A 17,879-nucleotide genomic window follows, 5' to 3' on the forward strand; every position below is an offset into this window, starting at 1 on the left:
GGATTGAGGGAGAGGGAGGATTGAGGGAGAGGGAGGATTGAGGGAGAGGGAGGATTGAGGGAGAGGGAGGATTGAGGGAGAGGGAGGATTGAGGGGGAGGAAGATGGGAGAGGTGGAAGAGGTTGGGATAAGGTTAAGTGACGTGAAGATAGGGTTGAAGCAGAGGGAGGACCGTGCGGGATGAGAGGGGTGTTGGAGTGATGGGAAGAGATACGGAGGATGGCTGAGATGAACTTAGAGATGGATTGACTTCGAAGTCGTAGATTGTTTTAGATTTACAAATGAATAAGAGCTTCTACTACTAAGAAATAAGTTATGAATCAATGGTCAAAGGAGTAAGGTATTTTTAACTCGATATTTATTTTTCTATCAGCTGATATGCAGCCATGAATGCTCAAGATGCTTTTTGAGACACACTAAAGGATGCCAGCAATGCAAATGCTATACTTCTGAGCTTTAAAACGAGAAACGAGAGCAACCAGAGCCTGTTAATGCATCAGATATCCCCAACGCCATCCATCATGATATGAGCCACCCCATCACCACGAACGCCGACCAACTCCCAAAAATGCACCATGAGCCCACCACTCTAGACAACAATCTCATCACTAACATCAACCTTCTCCAATGCCGCCGCCAACTCCTCCTGCTGCCTCTTCTGCTCCATCTCCATCAGAAACTGCGCATACTTACTCCTCTTATTATGAATCCCACACTCCGTCTTCTGCGTCCCCTTCCACCGCCCCGCCCGCTCATCCTCCCCCTCCTTCACCGGCTCCGTACTATGCCAATCGCCCACACTCTTATACCCACGATCCAACAACTCATTATACGGCACGTCATGCTCCCGGATATACTCCTCGACCTCCCGAAACGACCAGCTCGCCAACGGATTAATCTTAATCAGCCCCGCCTCATCCACCTCGACGATATCAAGACTCTCCCTCTTCGCGCCCTGCGAGCGCCGTCTTCCCGTCAGCACCGCCGCGACGGACAGATCCGAATACGCGCGCTGCGCCGGCTCGACTTTAGCGACCCAGTCATATAATTCCGCGTTTGTCTTCCAGAGCTCTTTGCCGTGCTTCGCTTCGAATTCGGCGGGCGTGGAGACGCCTTCTGGTTTGTAGACGTGCAGGTTCACGTTCGGGTACCGCGCCTTCGCTTTCTCGACCAGGTCGAGCGTTTCTTGGAAATGGTAGAGTGTGTCGAGGAATATGGCGTCGATGGTGGGCGCGGATGGGGTCTCGGTCTGCAGTTTCGAGAGCATGTCGAGGGTGACGAGGCCGGAGACGCCGAAGGCGGTGGTTTGGTAGAGGTTGGGGAAGGTGATCTTTGCCCAGCGGAGGACTTCGAGGGGAGTGAGGTTGTTGAGGGTGTTGTTGAGGAATTTGAGGTGTTGTTTGGTGAGGATTATTTGGGGGAGGTTTCCTTCTGAGGAGGCGCCTGAGGCGTATCCAGACTCGAGGTTCGAGCTGGCTGATTCGCGGTGGACGCCCATTGTGATTGTGTTGTATTGGTGGCTTGCGGCTCTTGCGTGGGGGACCTATAGGAAAGTTGTTTTGAAAGCTGGGGAAGAGGTGTATATGTAGAATGCGGAGTAATTATGGTGCAATAGCTGCCTTCGATGTCGTGATCGAGGTGATTCTTCTGAGAAGGGAAGTAACTCAAGCGAACTCAAGAGTGAAGTTCAGAAGAAAGGTCATGGAATTGAATTATAGCAGTGTTGTCTGAACAATACATATGACGTCTGAAGACAACAGGAATGCGGGTGAGGGGCAAGTATATGAAGAAGAAGGATTAATAAGGGAAGAAGAGAGAAGATAATGAACAAATGTGGACCGCAAGCACGACATATTACCAATGACAGTTTCTAAGCAGGCACTCTTACCCCGTTCAACTTAGCCTTAGTCCTCAAACATCCGCTCTTCAGGACCCGGGGCTCATAATGCTTTGTTTGGCTCCTTCCAAGCGAAGTTCGACTGGTGCCGATTTCGCCATCGCAGATGAGGATTTTGCTCGAAAGGCCGTTTGCATTTCAATGGCGTGATCACCGCTAGTCCCGATATGGTATCGCGGATTAGAAATCTGGCAGCCTAAGGTAGGAACTTCGCTTTTCCTCCAGGAACTGCTGGCTGCTGCTCATTGGTCGCACCGACATCTACTCATCAGTCAAGCATAACATCATACATTGTGAAGCACCCCAATTGTGCAATACTTCAGGTTAAGGTTGCGAGCGCTGACAAGTAGCCAACTGTGACACCACCGCTCAAGAATTACACAAAGGAATAATTGATTGCGCGAGTGAGGAAAAATAATGGTGGCGTTGCTGAAAGGCGCACCTTCTCTTGCTCCAAAAGTCTGGCCCGGTCTGCTTCAATTCTTTGCCGGCCTCCTTTGTCTAGGAACAGGCGATTGCAGCTTGACCTGACAGCACGCCATAACCCGTGACTCGGGGTCCCTGTCGTGGAGACTTTCCTCCTCCGAGACTTTCGGAGAATCGGGAAGCTTTCAAGGTCATTGCGACATGCGCTCAAGCAACTAATGTGGATCAAAGAGCGATCATACCGTCATACTGTACCAACTCGCATCGTGGTAGCCTTGCCCCGCGAGGCTGATCCCGGAGTAAATTGCAAGGAATCAAAAACGTGGGACCTTGCCACATGCGGACAAATAACCTCAATTCCATTTTCGACCCCTAAAGAAATCTACAGGGGATTCGGTGAAAAAAAAACTTCTATTCCGCAATCCTACCATAGGCTCCGTCTCGCCAGCATGTCCAACTCACCGCCCAAGCAATCATTGATCATAACATAAATAGAACAACACAACGAAGGGACTGCTCTTTTGAAGTATCCCAAGCTCTCCAAACTCCTCGACTTGTCTATGCATCTTTACTGAATCAGGGTTTGAACCTCCTCTGCCGTAAGGCCAAATATGTGAAGCAATTCCAGTAGAGTGTCGCCATTCAGTCTGGCCTTGGCTTCCATCTGCACCAAAGGTTTGGCATTCCACGCAACTCCCAGTCCTGCACCCTTCATCATTAGGAGATCATTTGCTCCATCGCCAACAGCGACAACTTGTTCCAGAGGGATCTTCTCCTTCTCGGCTATTTCAAGCATCAAGTCTCGCTTTCTTTCAGCATTCACAATGGTACCAATGACCTCTCCAGTCAGAAGGTTCGTGGCAGGATCGGCTTCGATGGTATTGGCGTAAGCGTAATCCATGCCAAGCTCATCAGCTAGCCATTGAGTGAGGGGTATGAAGCCGCCGGAGAATACAGCAGTCTTGACCCCCATGCGTTTCAGTGCCTTGATCAGCTCAAAAACACCTTTGGTTGGCTTGATGACTGATCGCAACTTGGTGAAGATATCCGCTTGAGAACCCTTGAGAAGTTTGACTCGCTCCTTGAATGACGAGGAGAAATCAAGCTCTCCATTCATGGCTCGTGCAGTGATGGCTGAAACCTCTGCTTCCACGCCAATGGACGCAGCAATGAGATCAATCACTTCCTGCTCGATGAGTGTAGAATCCATATCGAAGCATACCAGTCGCGGATAGCGGCGGAGAACGGTGTCGAGTTGGAGGATAACATCCACATTCCATTCGCGCTCGAATCGGTAGATAAGTTCATGTTTTCGCAGGTCATCTAAGTCGACATAGGTGGGATCGGGAGATGGCGAAAATGTAAGCTCCACGATGCATGGATGCTCGGGGTTGTCGAGGCAGCGATGGGAGGACGTGAGAGTCTCCGAGCCTTGTCTCGTCGGAAGAGAAGTAATGAGGTGAAGGAAGGAAGTCAAGCATAGTGGCGAGATATAACTTCCGTACAAATGGTCGAGAGGTTCTGGGTCTGGAGGAGGAGGTTCGAGGGGAAAGTTGGAGAGAGTTCGGACAGGTGCGAGGTTTGGAGGTAGAGTTCGGGATGTAGTCGGAGCTGTTGGAGACGGAGTACGGTCTAGAGGTATGTCGGTGATTTTTGCTCGGGGAGACTGAGTCTTGTAGATAATGGTTGCGATGAGACGATCTGAGTAAGTGCCCGGTGCAGGTTGGCAGTTCGTATGCGACAAAGTGTGGCTGAGACCGCTGTCGATGATTTTTGGAGGCGACTTGGGCGATGGTACACCGTTGTACTTGTGGATTGGCTTGCTCTGGTCAATCTTGGTGCTCTGCATGCCCTCGACAATGCTGTCAATGCCTTGGTGCCCATCTTGCTGCGGTGGTCGATACTGTTGATGCTCTTGCAGATAAGAACGGCTGCGCATGTTTGAACCGAAGCTCGGACGTCCAGCGCGGGTGGATGCCTCCGTATCTGCCATATTCCTTTTGATCCGGCTGGATCAGATCAAGGTGGAGGTGGTTTGAGGAGGTTCTCGGTGGATTCTTTGTTGTGAGGTTTTTGATGGTGGGGTAACTTTAGCGCTTGCTCGAAATGGCGGTTCCTGACATTGGCGCTAAGCTTGGCTTGGTCACTCCCTTGCCAGATTTCTTTGAGGTTTGAAGTTTCCAAGTTTTCTCTCAACCATTGAAACATTTTGAACATCTCAATCTCGAGACGGATTACAATGGAGCTGTGCTCGCTGGAGCAAAAGTTTGCTTATTTCCGCGATCCCAGCTTGCTTGTATCTAATCTGAAACCTGCTGTCCGGCCTCTCATTTCACTGCCTGAAAATCCACGGCAAGGTGCACATTTGTGTAACATCTACCATCAAGCTTGTCATTTTATTGGAAAGCCACAGCAGGCACCCTCGGTCATGTGTTTTCGTGTCCTTTCCGTGGAATGAGGGCGCGTGTTGCCTAAACTAGACATGGTATTACCGAGTAGAGTCCCATCTAATATAAGTATCCAGTTGTCACCTTCTCATTTTGTAGTCAGTCGCCTTCATTTTCCAATTCCAATTTCGTTGATAGCACGTACACGAGTCCAAATTCGATGAATAAAATGGATTCCAGCGAAGTAACCCCCATGGACGTCGTTGTCATCAGCAGTGACGACGAATCCCCGCAGCAGAAACCCCATAAGTCAAAGACATTGTCTGAACTTGCAGAAGAACGTTGTCTGGATTCTTTGTCGGCTGCCGTCGAGGGCTACCAGTCTACAGCCAATTACTGCTGTGGTGGTAGTCTTCCCATCACGATACCATCCATAGCCCAGCCCCTGTACGTTAGCTCAAAGAAGTTGGACCCCAACAAGACTCAGAACACCATCGCTCTTCGATGGGATGTATCACAAGACCAAGGCTCTGCGCGAAAGGTTGAATTTCCTTTGGTCCATTCGGACAGTCAGATCCTGGCTCAAACCATGTTCGAAGAACTTCTGAAGACGTGCGCCCCAGCTACTTTTGGACGCAACAATGAGGACATCCTGGATGAAAGCTACCGAAAGGCTGGAAAGCTTGATCGAGAGCAGTTCTCTATTAATTTTCATCCTCATGATTACGGAATTGTCGATGCCATTGCCCAGACCCTGTTGCCCCAGATTGACGGAGCCTTTCTCAAGGAGAGAGTCGAGCATCGTGGTTTGCTGGCTGAGCTGTACAAAGTGAACGTAAGTCCACCAGAGGCCGTGCAAGCTTGATGTTAACACTCTAAGATCTATTCTGGACCATCGGGGAAATTCCGCGGTCATGTCGACACTCCGAGAGGCCCAACTCAGTTCGGCTCGCTCGTGGTATGTCTTCCGCATCCACACGAAGGTAAGCATTTCTTGATCAGAATTTACCAGCACGCCGTGTGTACTACAGCTCAAGTTTCAATTCGTCACTCCGATGACATTTAATGAGATACCTGAGACTTCTTTTTCAAGAGGCTTGATTGTCCTTTGAGTCAAGACATTTGCAGTACCATACAAACGAGTCGGGCAGTGTAGTGTACTGACATTATGCAGGTGGCCAGCTCCGCGTCTCCCACAAGGGTCACTCCTCATTCTTCGACTGGAGCAACACCGATAGTCACGACATCCAATGGGCAGCCTTCTATAGTGACTGTGAGCACGAAGTTTTTGAAGTGAAGAGCGGTCATAGGATTACTCTCACCTACAATCTGTATATCACTGAGCAAGTCGGCGGCGTTTTGAGACGCAACCCTACTATCGACCCATCCCTTTTCCCATTGTATGAGGGAGCGAAGCAAATGTTGTCTCAACCAAACTTCATGAATAAAGGCATGTCTCCTGCTACTTCATGACACCAATCCTCGACTAACATAACCAAGGTGGCAACCTCGGTTTCTATTGTGCCTACAAATACGCCCATCACAGCTCCCGAGCCCACGCTCTGATGTCATGGGCGCTAAAGGGTGTGGATGTTGCAATCTACAGTGTGTTCAGCTCCCTTGGCCTGGATGTCCGTGTCGGTCCAATTCTCGAAAATAACCGCCAGCTTGAGAACCTTGAAGAACAGCAAGTCGATGAATACTACGCTTCTGCAGACTACGATTCGGACTCACCAGATTACGAAAGGAAGATTAGAGTAGGAGCTACTTTTCACAAGGTTGTTCTTGATGCCGATGGTGGCTATGATATAGCTTACGATAAGGTTGAGAAGGTATGTTACTTCTGCTCCACTAGCCTGGTCGGAAGTCTACCACTGGAAGTCTGCGATATTGCTTCGTATTTGTCACTAATACACTTTCTAGAATCTCCATAAAATATGGCCCCACGACGAATACAAAGATGTAACGTGGCTCAACACGGCCCGTGAAGAGGAAGTGGCTATGGTGAGTATCGCCTATGGCAACGAAGCAGAGCTTGATTGGTGCTATTCTCACGCCGCCATTCTGGTTACCGTGCCTGCTCACAAAGACCGAGATCATGAGGCAAAGAAGAACATGGAGGCTCCTGCTGTGCCAAGTCTCATTGATGTTGCCACATTTTAGACGAGGGGGGCTTTCAACGCCCTTCTCTAACCAGCAGAGGAACAGGTTTAGGAGCGCTATTTTCTTCTTCGAAACTGTGAGATTTAGAGTATTGTTATTCACCACGATCAAGAAATATACTTATCATTCACCGTCTGCGAACTTTCTGTCCTGCTTCACATTCACCATCTCAGCCGTGTGACTAACTAGCTCTCTCTCTCTCTCCCCCTCTCTCTACCTCAGTATATAAACTTGGCCCAAGACCCTCTCAGCGATCCTTCAACCTTCAAATGCCTACAATCGACGAAGAAGAGGCCTTCCCGTGCCTTTGTGCCCGGCTCCTGAAAATAGCCCTCGCACCATACGCTGAAAAGAAACCCGGGGCCCTCACGTTACCTCGCACGAAACGACAGGTCCACTCATGAACGACACTCAAATAGGTGGCAACACCTCATGACTTGACAATAAACCCTGTGTTATCGGCAACCCACACTCGACGCATTCTGGATTCCTATTCTATCGCTCTTCAAGCGTGAGCCAGGATGAACGCCTTTCATTTCTGTCAAGTGGGAGGTTGAAAGGAAGTTTTCTACGAGGAACATGTGTATCGTTACCAACAGATGGACTCTCTTGGTCCATTGACCGTGTCTCCCCAATACTCGAAGGGAGAGAAGAGAAGTATATGACAAGAGGTGTATTTTATAGCTGGACCTTGAGTTCTGGCGTAATTGTGGACTGGTTTCTGGCGTGGATTATCCATTCACTTTACTTCTGTATGTGACATGACTGTCAAAATGTTGATTTTCCAGCGTGCTGTCTTTGCCGAGGATACAAGGGACGGCATTGTAACAAAATTTTCTTCTCAGGGTGGTTTATTTCCTTGCCAACTATTCATTCACTTTGTCGACAACCGAGTTAGAGGGAAATGAATCACGATGTATTCATACTTGTCAGGGTGATAGTAATCATTTCTTCCAGCTATCCTAATACTCCTTTGGCTATATCCATACACTCCGTCTCACGTCCTTGCATATATTGATATTTGACTCCCTTCCTGCCTCCTGTGAATACAACAAATAAAGCACCCTGATATAAATTCATCACTACGACTCAACTGCTGGAGCTGGCTCAGCCTCTTTCCCATCCTCAGTTTCCACCTTCTCCTGTTTCGCTTCTTTCTTCTCCAACGATCTCTCGAGTCCGCCTAATAAATCTGGATAATTGTCATCGTCGTCATCGGCTTCTGGAGCCGGTATCGATTCTGGCACTGGCGCTGATACAGGCGCTAGTTCTGGTGCTGGCTCTTCGGCTTTTCTTTCTTCGACTACTTCACCTATTTCGGTCACCTCAACTGGTTGCAAAACAGGTGGCTCTATAACGGTCTGCACCACGCTGGGAATTTCGACAGTTTCTACAACCTCGGCAGGAATGGTCTCGATAGGAACGGCTTCCGTAGGAGCAACTGCGGGAGGAATGATTTCGGTGGGAATGACTTCTACGGGAACCACTTCCACTAGAAGCTTCTCCACGATAACTTCTCGCTCAGGTTCCGAGATGACTGGTTCTGAGACGATTGGTTCTGGAGCTACTGGTTCCGGACCACCAATCTGTGCGTTGTTGGCATTGTCTTGAATATCAAGTAGCATTTCTTCCTCCTCCTCTTCCTCTTGACGCATTTCCACGGCAGCTTCGACCTCGGCTTCCGTGGGTTCAGGAGGAGGCGGAGGAAGTATTGTTGGCGCGCTTTCAACTACCTCTTGCTGCATCACTTCATTTAGATCTGACACCTCCGTACTAGCTGTAACTGGGCTTTGATGTGCAGGTTCTGGGAATGTTCCTGCTGGACCTGCAAATGTTGGTGATTCATGAGGCGACGTAAGAGCCGATGCTGTCAAGGCGACTGTCTTCAATGGACTACCCGATTTCCCTTCGGACTTCTCTCGGTCCGTGAAAATCTTCGCAGGTCCAGCAAGCTCAGTCCCACCCATGATTGTGTCAGGCTGAGCCAGATCTGGGATTGAAGAAATAGGTGGTAATGACCCTGGAGGAGGAGAAGTCGTCCTTGGACGTTTTGATGGAGAGTTTTGGGCGTCGGATCCTTCATCATCGTCTCCGTCATCACCGTCTTCGCCATCATCTCCATCATCTCCATCATCGTCGTCAGAGGCAGCCATGGACCCTTCTCCCATTTCTGTGTCTTCGTTATTTGTCGGTGTTCCATTTGCATCGGCCTCGATCTTCATGCCCTCAGCTCCTACAACTCCCTCAACAGGCGTGCTTTGTACTACACCATCTACCGGTGCGGGTTGAGGGGCACTCGTAGGAGCAAGTTGCTGCTGTTTCTTCTTTCTGCCTCTTCCTGGTCCCTTGAGCTTCTTTTTCGATGTACCTCCTTTACGCTTAGGTGGTGTCGGCTGTGCAGTGAACGGATCGGCGATTGCACTTGGATCTGGAATGACTGTTTGTGCAATGACTTCTCCTTCTACTTTTTGACCATGAGGTACAACCACATCCTGAACATACTCGTTTCCAGCAGCATCAATTCGCTTCACAGTTGTCTTTGTCACAGTCGCTATCACGGGAGGAGGATTTGGCTTCTTGGGGACCAAATTCTTTCTCTTCTTGGCCAAATAATCGTTATCTGTCAGATCCAGGTGACGAGGTGCCGGTTTCCATGCTTTGGCAGTGAAGCCTTTGTCTTTTGGATCTTCTTCCTTCTTTTCTGGCTTGTCACCAAGGATTGCCTCGGGATCAGCTTCCTCCTCTTCTGGTGGAGCGGGTCGTTTATATATCCTGCCGGATCGGGCAGCCCTTAAGAGATCTTGACTGTGCTGCGGCAAGAGATGTGAGTCCTTTGGCATACCGTGTGGAAGTTCAACAGCCCAGATATCATTTTGAGAGGTTGTACTGTCTTGAGTTGGGGGAGGTGCCACGGTAACATATTCACGACGCCATTGGCGAACTGGAATACCTTCATAGATATCATGGTCAATGACACCTGTTCTGTTCTGCCGCCGATTTTGATTTCTATACTATAATCTGTTAGTGTTAAGTTACGACGAGGCTATATGCTCTTACAGTAGGCGCCATGTCGACTTTGGGGTGAGGGGGGGTTGGTTGTGTCGGTGCTTCAGATGCAGATAGTCCAGCTAAATCGACTGGGAAACTTGGGTTCTTGGCTTCCCTACGCTTTCTTGGGCGACCTCCTTTGCTTGGAAACTTTTGTTTTTTAAGCTCCGGGCTGTGCTCTAAGCTTGAGAGTCCGTTGCGATCTGGAGAAGCCTCCTTTACGATTCGGAAAAGATCACTAATGGAATCTCGAGCTTCTCGCACAAGAATAGAAGTTTTGTGGGTACTCTTGTTTTCGTCTTGAGTTCTCTTCTTGTCATCAACTCTAGTACAGTCGCGAACTCCCTTCAATAGATGTCTGTGCAATTGTTTCGGGAGAGCGTTGGGTAGAAAGCTCCCCGTATCAACTTCTATTGTACTCTCGACTGGTATCGATTCTTTCTTTCCGGTCAATTCCTTCTCCTTGGTCGACTTCTTCTGTTCGCTTGACTGTGTTTCTGCGCTGGAATCTTTCTCTTCGCTCCACCCTTTTGCCCAGGAAGGCTCTGAGCTAGACGATGTGCTGGACTCTAAATAACTCCCGGTTCTAAGTTTGTCCGATCGCGAAGTCCTTTGTTCAGATTTAGGTCCAATCGTCGGGCGACAACCAAGTCGGGATCTTCAGAGTCGCTTTGCTCTTTGACTGCCTGTTTTCTAGAACGTACGCGCTTTTTGTGAGGTGGAGAGGATGATTCAGAAGACCCGGAACGTTTCTCCTCTTTTAATGCCTTTCTTTTCCGAGAACTTCGTGGATTCGAATGGGTTTCAGGGGATGATTCCGAGGATTCGCAGTAATCCTTCGCACCTAATACTTCGCGGTCTCGAAAGCTTCGTCCACTGGATTCCGGCTTGTGGTATGGCTCGTTTCTGCGACGAGACCGCGGAGGAGTTGTGGGTGGGGAGTCACTGAAGACGTCCTCGGGGGCTGGGTGATAATCTGTGGATGCATTCATTTTAGCATTCATACGACAATGCCGCGTTACAATATTCAAGATTGGTGATGAATAGACTTACTACAATACTCAATCCACCCGGAGCTTCAATTAGGGTTGAGAGAAAGGCTGCGGGAGGCGCGATGGGAGTGAAGGAAGTCGCGTCTTGCTAGAGCCTCACGAATCTACGAATCTGTACAGGGATGACGTTCTGAGTCACGTGAAAATGCTGAATCAGCATCCTCTTACTAAGCACCAGAGGTTGCTTCTCTTCAAACTGAACTGTCTTCAGAAATCATGATAAGCATGAAATATCAAGCAGTTCCTCCGCCAGATTGTGATATTGCAATGTAGGCCAAGCTAGCCATCATTACTCCATGAGCATTACCCTCTACTTAGACTCTGTTTGTGAGCTGCTTGACTCTCCAAAGGGCGTGAGATTGGGACAGAAGAAGTTGAGTTGAGTGATCAACTTTCGTCTTGGTCCCCATTACTGGAGTTGTAGATTACTGGATTATTGAAGCTTACTTTTCATGTGAGTCTTTCACTTCTGAAGATTCAAAAGAAAGTTTTGTATTTGCTTTCGGAGGCTAAAAGAAATAAGGATAACAGGGAAAGAAAACCAGTTTTAGCGTATAGTATACCCCTTGATCCTTTGTTGTGGAGACCTAATCAGACTATCGATATGTGTTTCTTCTTGGAGATTTTCAGCAGCCTTCAGATCCTTTCAGATTTGCAGAGCTAGACAACAGATCAGAGGATATTTAGTATACGCACGCAAGAACGCTTCTTCAAGCTGTGATAGCCCGCGGTCCTCGACGAAGCATCTGTGAAGTTGTTTTGAGGTTGTCGATGATAGATGTGGGGTCGTCAATGACACCACAGATTGCCTCGAGGTCAAACCCTTCCAGAGCGCTAAAGTGTTGAAAAGAGTGAATAGATCTCCAGGGATCTTCGATTTGACTTGTTGATATATGGTATTAAACTCGGTTCGAGGCATAAACGTCAGCAACAATTTAGGGCTCTGACCCGAATGAAGACCGCTACCCGCGCCTTTAGCATAGGATAACACCAAGGAACAAAAGCCCAGGACAGCGTTGTTACCTAGGTAGTCTGCATTAAATAAGCGAGCGGTTGACTTGCCTCTTCTCTTTGCACATGCATCTTTGCCTACAACTTTCAAACACAACCCGACCCGACTTACAAGTACTTGGTCGCCACGACCTTCACCACCGCCGAAATCATCATCGCTGCAACGACTATGGCACTCGCTCATTTGCCCAACGAGATTTTCGACGACATCATCGGACTTGTCTTGCCAGAGGGTTTCGAGGCCCTGGCCTTGAGCTGCAAGTCGATCTACAAGCTAAGCACACCATTCATCGAGCGCCATCACAAATTCCGTTTGCGGTTCCAAAAGTTTCGTTACATGGAAATACCTCGTGATTCTTTTGACATCAGAACAGCGTTAGATCTCATCACTTGCATCGCGTTTGAGCCTATGGCAGCGCGTTACATCAGAACGGCAGAGCTCAAGCATGACAGCTTCCCCCATCGTGCTAGATTCGCCCCTCAGCATCTGCCAGATATCCATGGTGGCGGGCCTGTAGTCAACCTGTTTGCCAGTTCTCCATATCTGAAACAAGCAGGTCTAGACTGGAAGGAGTACTATGCCTCAATCGAAGAGGAGCTTCAAAAACCCGCCGGACTCTCCGACTACATTTACTCCTACTACTCACAGCATGCTGCTGCCTAATGCCAAGACTCTGTCGCTTCCAAGATTGTGGAGGCCGGTAGATACAACCAACAAACTGATCGATGCTGTTGTTCAAGAGACCAAGCAATTGCATGTCTCTTTCAACAGACCTAACCTTGCCCAGGTTACCAGATTTGAGTCACTTTTCAAATTTGGACTCCGGGGAGCAGGTTGGCGCGGGTCGAATCCTTTCCTGGCTCTGCCTTCCATGCGGTCCTTCCGCGGCCGCAGCTGCGAAGTCCTAGGTCAGGGTCACATGGGCACAACATCGACAATTCCATATCGTTTCTTGGGTGAGACCCTTGAAACTGCTCATCTCTTACAGTGCTGCATCGACGACTTAGCTATTGCAGACTTCCTCAAACACACTCCGCGTCTCAAAACACTCAAATATTCGCATTTCAAAGCCGACTCCCGGGACTGGAATATCTGCAAATTTGTTACCGCGATTGGCCGTGAGGCCGGGGATCACCTCATTGAGCTTTCTGTGTCTATTTGGGAAGTACGCGGCAAAATCATCCCTGGTAAAGCATCAATGCACGACTTTCGGTGTTTGCAGAGGCTCCAATTGCCTTTCGAGCTTGTCATGTGTAACGTTTATGCCGCTGCATGTGAAGCTCGGGTTGGGTATATAGCAGATCGCCAACTGGACTATTTTGGCTCTTTCGTTAGCGACCTGATACCTATTTCAGTCTCTCACCTATCGTTATTGGCTGGCAAAACCGAAGAACATGAGAACGCTCTCGAACGTATGTTTCGTCACTTTCAAGCCAAGAAGGATACTCAATTTCCTGCCCTTAAAGAACTTCATCTCTCCTATTCTTCCCCAGCGGACAAGGACGAGCGCGCAAGACTGCTCAAAGGGATCAAGAAGGTGGGCGTGTCTTTGCATTTGGACGCATCCCCCTCGCACGTTGGCATGAAATGGGAAGGCAATTGGTGAATAGTCTCGAAGGAATAAGGGCATTGATTGTGGCCTTGTATCGTGGTGAAGTGTTTATATCTTCGCCGTACCTGGTGAATCCATGATATGCTTCAAGCCACAATGACATGACGTTAAAAGATATAAACGCAGTTACTCCTTTCCAAAGTGCTTCAACGATCCGAGTTTCACACTACTGTAGGATGACTAATGGGAAATGAATTTTGGCTACAGCACGTGTCAACTCTCAGAATAGTTATATCTAGAGACAGGAAAACTCAAAAGTTAGCATTCAAAAGTACTTTCTCAGTCAACAATCAATACAGTCTTCACGTGTCACACTCTATGTCGGCGCTTATGCAGTTGTCGAAGTCTTATGACAAATTATACATCAATGGAACAAAGAAGACTCTAATTTCACGAGTTCAAGCATTTCAGTACGATCATAAGATAGCTTCAGGCAATTAGGAAATGCGGTCATTCCTAACAAACAGTCTGTCTGATGTAGGATCTTCGAAAGTCTTGAAGATGTGTTGATCAAGATCATGGTTGAAATGAGCAGGCACCTTGCGCTCGCAGAAAGTCATCTCATCAGTCAGGGAATTGTGGAGATGCATTCTTTTTAGCCATACATGCTTCGAAGCTTTATTACTTCTAGGCCCAGTGCCTCAACTGCTTTCCGGCACCAACCTATGGACTTTGTCTCCTTGAAATTATTGGATATACATTTGTTGTACAAGATGATGGTTGCCATCGTCCCAAGTCTAACGTAACGTCGTGAAGCATTCCTTTCCCAGAGATGCCAAGTTTCGACCGATCAGTCCCATCTGTTTATGTTAGTTGACTGTGGCCTCTCTGTAATTTTGGAGAGCATACCCCGTTTCCTTCTGCCTCACGATATCATTTCTTCGTCCTCCTTGTTTTCCCTATGGTAATATGAGCATTTTCCTTGGTACTGCTTCGCAGCTTTCGAGGTAATCGGGCAGAAACATACCGTCTTTCCACCTTCCACAACTAATCGATCCAATTGGAAGAATTGGCTGACGACTGTTTGTCTCTGTACCTGGTCAGCAATTTTCCGAGAGCGTTTTTCCAGCCAGAAGACCGAATTTTCCGAGCCTTATGTCCGCACAACAACGCGACAACCCTTCAGAGCCCCATAGCATGTATCGAGAGGGTGCCACACACCTTCATTGACTGTAATTCCTTCAGACCCTTCTGCATCAACTCTTGAATTTGTCTCTCGTCTTGCACATCCTTATGTTCTCTGAATGCATCTCTCGTCCTTCGTTTCGCATATTCTCTGAAATTGTAGGCTGCGAACTGGTCGCTCTGCCGTAATAATTGACGGTACTATGCGAAGGAGTATTAGCAAACCGCTTCATCAAGGAAAGATCCAATATCAACATTTCCAACTCTTTTGATCTACATGACACAGGTGGCGAGGAAGCAGGAAAGTGCACAGCTTGAAAAGGAACTCACCAAGGACCTCGCCTGAGCAGCCGTCTCTCCCTTCACTCCTGACACAACAGACATTCTTGCAAGTTGCTGGCTGGTTTTGCAGATGACTTGAAGTCAAAACGAAGTTCAAGAAATTGAGGTAGCGGCATTCTTAGCTCATTAGCCCGGATTTCAAAAAATCCGTCTCCGTGATAAGATAAGGAACTTCCAAATAGCATAGCTTCAAGCACGTGAGAGACCAGACAACAAAGGAAAATACTTTTGTTCCTAATGCTTTGACAAGGGAGAACCTCCTTAGCTGAATGTATGCTGTTGACTTCAACAGACCATATTTTGTTTTGCTTGCCATCAAGGTGCGGCAGTTGTTGTTGAAGGTATGCATCGAATTCAAGGCACGCCTTTCTGTGCCCCTGAGATTAAAGGAGTGGCTTTCCACGAGATCTGCACCTTTCTTTTTCCGAGACGTTGCAGTGGACCCTTCTTTGATACGTCCGTCGCAGATCTGACAGCCTCAGATTCATCATCACAATCTGTGCTGTATTTCAAAGAAATTGCTGCTGATGAAGCGGCGCACGCAGCTTATGCAAGGGGTACGACAAAAGTGTGGATAAAGAGATCTCTGGGGCTCCAAGCCTCGTGAGATGACGTGCGCGATGGTCGGGCCGGGAAAAAGGCGCCATCGATATCGCCGCAAAGAAAAAAATTGAGAACTGTTTTCTTTAATTGACGATCCAAACTTTTTGCTTCGTTCTTTTCTTTGAACAAACCAATCGATCTTATTCTCTCTCGTCTACAATTTATCACAATGGCAAATCCTCCTCATGGTGGAGAACTCAAGTCAGTAACAGCAGATTCCTGTCGTGTTACTTACCCGGCCGCTGATGCGCGTATAGAGATCTCCTAGCACGCGACTTACCAAGACACGACAAGCTAGAAGCTGAGGCAGAGACATTACCAGCTATCGTCCTGACAGAGAGGCAGCTATGCGATCTTGAATTGCTTCTTTCCGGAGGATTTTCTCCACTGGAAGGTACGTTCATGGCGGGGCAAATATACCCCGCCAAAGATATCCCAAGGGGACTCTGCAGCCAAAACATACACTAATATTTTATCTGCAGGCTTTATGAACGAGAAGGACTACAATGGGTATGCACACCTAGCACATTTGCAAGCCAGAGCCATGAATAACACCCTTCAGCGTCGTTGAGAACAACCGATTAGCCGATGGCAACCTCTTCTCCATGCCAATCACACTTGATGTGTCACAAGAGCAGATTGAGGAAATAGCAATTAAGCCAGGAGCAAGAATTACTCTTCGTGACTTTCGTGATGACCGCAATCTGGCCATCATCAATATTGAGGATGTTTACCAACCAGACAAGTATGCCTCACTTCCAGCAGTTACAGGACAAAGCTCACAATTTGCAGGAAGATCGAAGCACAAAAGGTCTTTGGAGGTGATGACGAACATCCAGCAGTGAAGTACCTGTTCCATACAGCTCGGGACTTCTATGTTGGAGGAAAGCTTGACGCTATCAATCGCCTTGAGCATTATGACTATGTTGCACTCAGATGTGAGATATCTTCTATTGATTTCAGTCTCAAGTACTGATTCATTCACCAGACACTCCTGCAGAGCTCCGCCTTCACTTTGACAAACTCGGTTGGTCAAAGGTTGTCGCTTTCCAAACCCGAAATCCCATGCATCGCGCCCACCGAGAGTTGACCGTTCGAGCTGCTCGTGCTCGCCAAGCCAATGTTCTCATCCATCCAGTTGTCGGTCTTACAAAACCTGGAGATATCGATCACTTCACTCGCGTCCGTGTCTACCAAGCACTCCTTCCAAGATATCCCAATGGCATGGCAGTCCTTGGTCTTCTCCCATTAGCTATGCGTATGGGTGGTCCTCGCGAAGCAATCTGGCACGCAATCATCCGAAAGAACTTTGGAGCGACTCACTTCATTGTTGGTCGTGATCACGCTGGCCCAGGAAAGAATAGCAAGGGCGAGGAGTTCTATGGTCCATACGATGCTCAATATGCCGTTGAGAAATACAGAGACGAGCTTGGCATCGAGGTCGTTCCCTTCCAGATGATGACTTACCTCCCAGACAGCGATGAATACCGACCAAAGGATGAAGTTCCAGCCGGTGTCCGCACTCTCGATATCTCTGGCACAGAACTTCGAAGCCGTCTGCGAACTGGTCGGGAGATTCCAGAATGGTTCTCGTACCCCGAAGTTGTGAAAGTTCTGCGAGAGTCCCACCCACCTCGATCAGATCAAGGTTTCACAGTCTTCTTGACAGGATACCAGAACAGTGGAAAGGACGCTGTGGCTCGTGCTCTCCATGTCACACTCAACCAACAAGGTGGACGTTCAGTGTCTCTTCTCCTCGGTGAGACTGTTCGTGCTGAGCTTTCTTCCGAACTTGGCTTCAGCCGAGCCGACCGAACTCGCAACATTGGTAGAATTGCCTTTGTTGCATCTGAGCTCACTCGCGCCCGCGCAGCTGTCATTGCTGCTCCCATTGCACCATATGAGGATGCCAGACACCACGCTAGGGAATTGGTTGAGAAGTATGGAGATTTCTATCTCGTCCACGTCGCCACCTCGCTTGAGCACGCCGAGAAGACCGATAAGCGAGGCATCTACAAGAAGGCCAGAAATGGAGAGATCAAGGGGTTCACTGGCGTTGATGACCCATATGAGATCCCAAAGAAAGCAGATCTCACCGTTGATCTCGAGACCACGACTGTTAGAAGCGCTGTTCACCAGATCGTCCTGATGTTGGAGAGCCAAGGTCTATTGGATCGTCTATGAGTTTTTCTCCTCGTTTTAGCGCTTTTGC

At 48.4% G+C, this 17,879-nt stretch overlaps 7 protein-coding genes across 7 annotated transcripts; 3 read left to right on the forward strand and 4 right to left on the reverse strand.

Moving 5' to 3' along the window:
• Positions 1-336: 336 nt before the first annotated feature.
• LY89DRAFT_686830 (Phosphoadenosine phosphosulfate reductase thioredoxin) lies at positions 337-1,980 on the reverse strand. Its single transcript, XM_018215371.1, has one exon. The coding sequence runs from the start codon at positions 1,496-1,498 to the stop codon at positions 590-592; it is 909 nt and encodes a 302-aa protein (XP_018068701.1). The 5' UTR covers positions 1,499-1,980; the 3' UTR covers positions 337-589.
• Positions 1,981-2,673: 693 nt separating this feature from the next.
• Positions 2,674-4,603, reverse strand: LY89DRAFT_686831 (phosphoserine phosphatase). The gene has a single exon (XM_018215372.1). It carries the CDS (start codon positions 4,314-4,316, stop codon positions 2,892-2,894), a length of 1,425 nt encoding a protein of 474 aa, XP_018068702.1. The 5' UTR covers positions 4,317-4,603; the 3' UTR covers positions 2,674-2,891.
• A 214-nt stretch (positions 4,604-4,817) lies between these two features.
• On the forward strand, positions 4,818-7,010 carry LY89DRAFT_784308 (uncharacterized protein). The gene is made up of 5 exons (XM_018222774.1): positions 4,818-5,545; positions 5,591-5,693; positions 5,885-6,160; positions 6,211-6,542; positions 6,634-7,010. The coding sequence occupies exons 1-5, from the start codon at positions 4,931-4,933 to the stop codon at positions 6,871-6,873; spliced, it is 1,566 nt and encodes a 521-aa protein (XP_018068703.1). The 5' UTR covers positions 4,818-4,930; the 3' UTR covers positions 6,874-7,010.
• A 913-nt stretch (positions 7,011-7,923) lies between these two features.
• On the reverse strand, positions 7,924-10,295 carry LY89DRAFT_136365 (uncharacterized protein). The gene is made up of 2 exons (XM_018205278.1): positions 9,931-10,295; positions 7,924-9,884 (listed from the first exon to the last, which is right to left on the reverse strand). Exons 1-2 carry the CDS (start codon positions 9,940-9,942, stop codon positions 7,956-7,958), a joined length of 1,941 nt encoding a protein of 646 aa, XP_018068704.1. The 5' UTR covers positions 9,943-10,295; the 3' UTR covers positions 7,924-7,955.
• A 1,858-nt stretch (positions 10,296-12,153) lies between these two features.
• Positions 12,154-13,591, forward strand: LY89DRAFT_671708 (uncharacterized protein; the record flags this gene model as incomplete). Its single annotated transcript, XM_018213235.1, has 2 exons — positions 12,154-12,557; positions 12,634-13,591. The coding sequence occupies 2 exons, from the start codon at positions 12,154-12,156 to the stop codon at positions 13,589-13,591; spliced, it is 1,362 nt and encodes a 453-aa protein (XP_018068705.1).
• Positions 13,592-14,084: 493 nt separating this feature from the next.
• LY89DRAFT_686835 (uncharacterized protein) lies at positions 14,085-15,386 on the reverse strand. The gene is made up of 5 exons (XM_018215373.1): positions 15,053-15,386; positions 14,759-14,923; positions 14,565-14,627; positions 14,447-14,496; positions 14,085-14,397 (listed from the first exon to the last, which is right to left on the reverse strand). Exons 1-5 carry the CDS (start codon positions 15,104-15,106, stop codon positions 14,388-14,390), a joined length of 342 nt encoding a protein of 113 aa, XP_018068706.1. The 5' UTR covers positions 15,107-15,386; the 3' UTR covers positions 14,085-14,387.
• Positions 15,387-15,836: 450 nt separating this feature from the next.
• Positions 15,837-17,851, forward strand: LY89DRAFT_589795 (ATP sulfurylase; the record flags this gene model as incomplete). The annotated part of the gene is made up of 6 exons (XM_018209557.1): positions 15,837-15,868; positions 15,925-16,061; positions 16,150-16,177; positions 16,230-16,412; positions 16,460-16,605; positions 16,656-17,851. 6 exons carry the CDS (start codon positions 15,837-15,839, stop codon positions 17,849-17,851), a joined length of 1,722 nt encoding a protein of 573 aa, XP_018068707.1.
• Positions 17,852-17,879: the final 28 nt, after the last annotated feature.

The sequence above is a fragment of the Mollisia scopiformis genome (genome assembly GCF_001500285.1).
Source record: "Mollisia scopiformis unplaced genomic scaffold LY89scaffold_17, whole genome shotgun sequence".
Lineage (NCBI taxonomy): Eukaryota > Fungi > Ascomycota > Leotiomycetes > Helotiales > Mollisiaceae > Mollisia > Mollisia scopiformis.

Excerpts from the sequence above, each read along its gene's own strand:
- LY89DRAFT_686831 (XM_018215372.1), bottom strand. The coding sequence starts at position 4,316 with ATGGCAGATACGGAGGCATCCACCCGCGCTGGACGTCCGAGCTTCGGT.
- LY89DRAFT_686830 (XM_018215371.1), bottom strand. The coding sequence starts at position 1,498 with ATGGGCGTCCACCGCGAATCAGCCAGCTCGAACCTCGAGTCTGGATAC.
- LY89DRAFT_784308 (XM_018222774.1), top strand. The coding sequence starts at position 4,931 with ATGAATAAAATGGATTCCAGCGAAGTAACCCCCATGGACGTCGTTGTC. Across the intron at positions 5,694-5,884 it reads TCTTCCGCATCCACACGAAG|GTGGCCAGCTCCGCGTCTCC; the intron begins GTAAGCATTTCT and ends GACATTATGCAG. Across the intron at positions 6,161-6,210 it reads ACCAAACTTCATGAATAAAG|GTGGCAACCTCGGTTTCTAT; the intron begins GCATGTCTCCTG and ends AACATAACCAAG.
- LY89DRAFT_686835 (XM_018215373.1), bottom strand. The coding sequence starts at position 15,106 with ATGTCTGTTGTGTCAGGAGTGAAGGGAGAGACGGCTGCTCAGGCGAGG. Across the intron at positions 14,924-15,052 it reads CTGCTCAGGCGAGGTCCTTG|TACCGTCAATTATTACGGCA; the intron begins GTGAGTTCCTTT and ends TCCTTCGCATAG. Across the intron at positions 14,497-14,564 it reads TTGTGGAAGGTGGAAAGACG|GGAAAACAAGGAGGACGAAG; the intron begins GTATGTTTCTGC and ends ATATTACCATAG.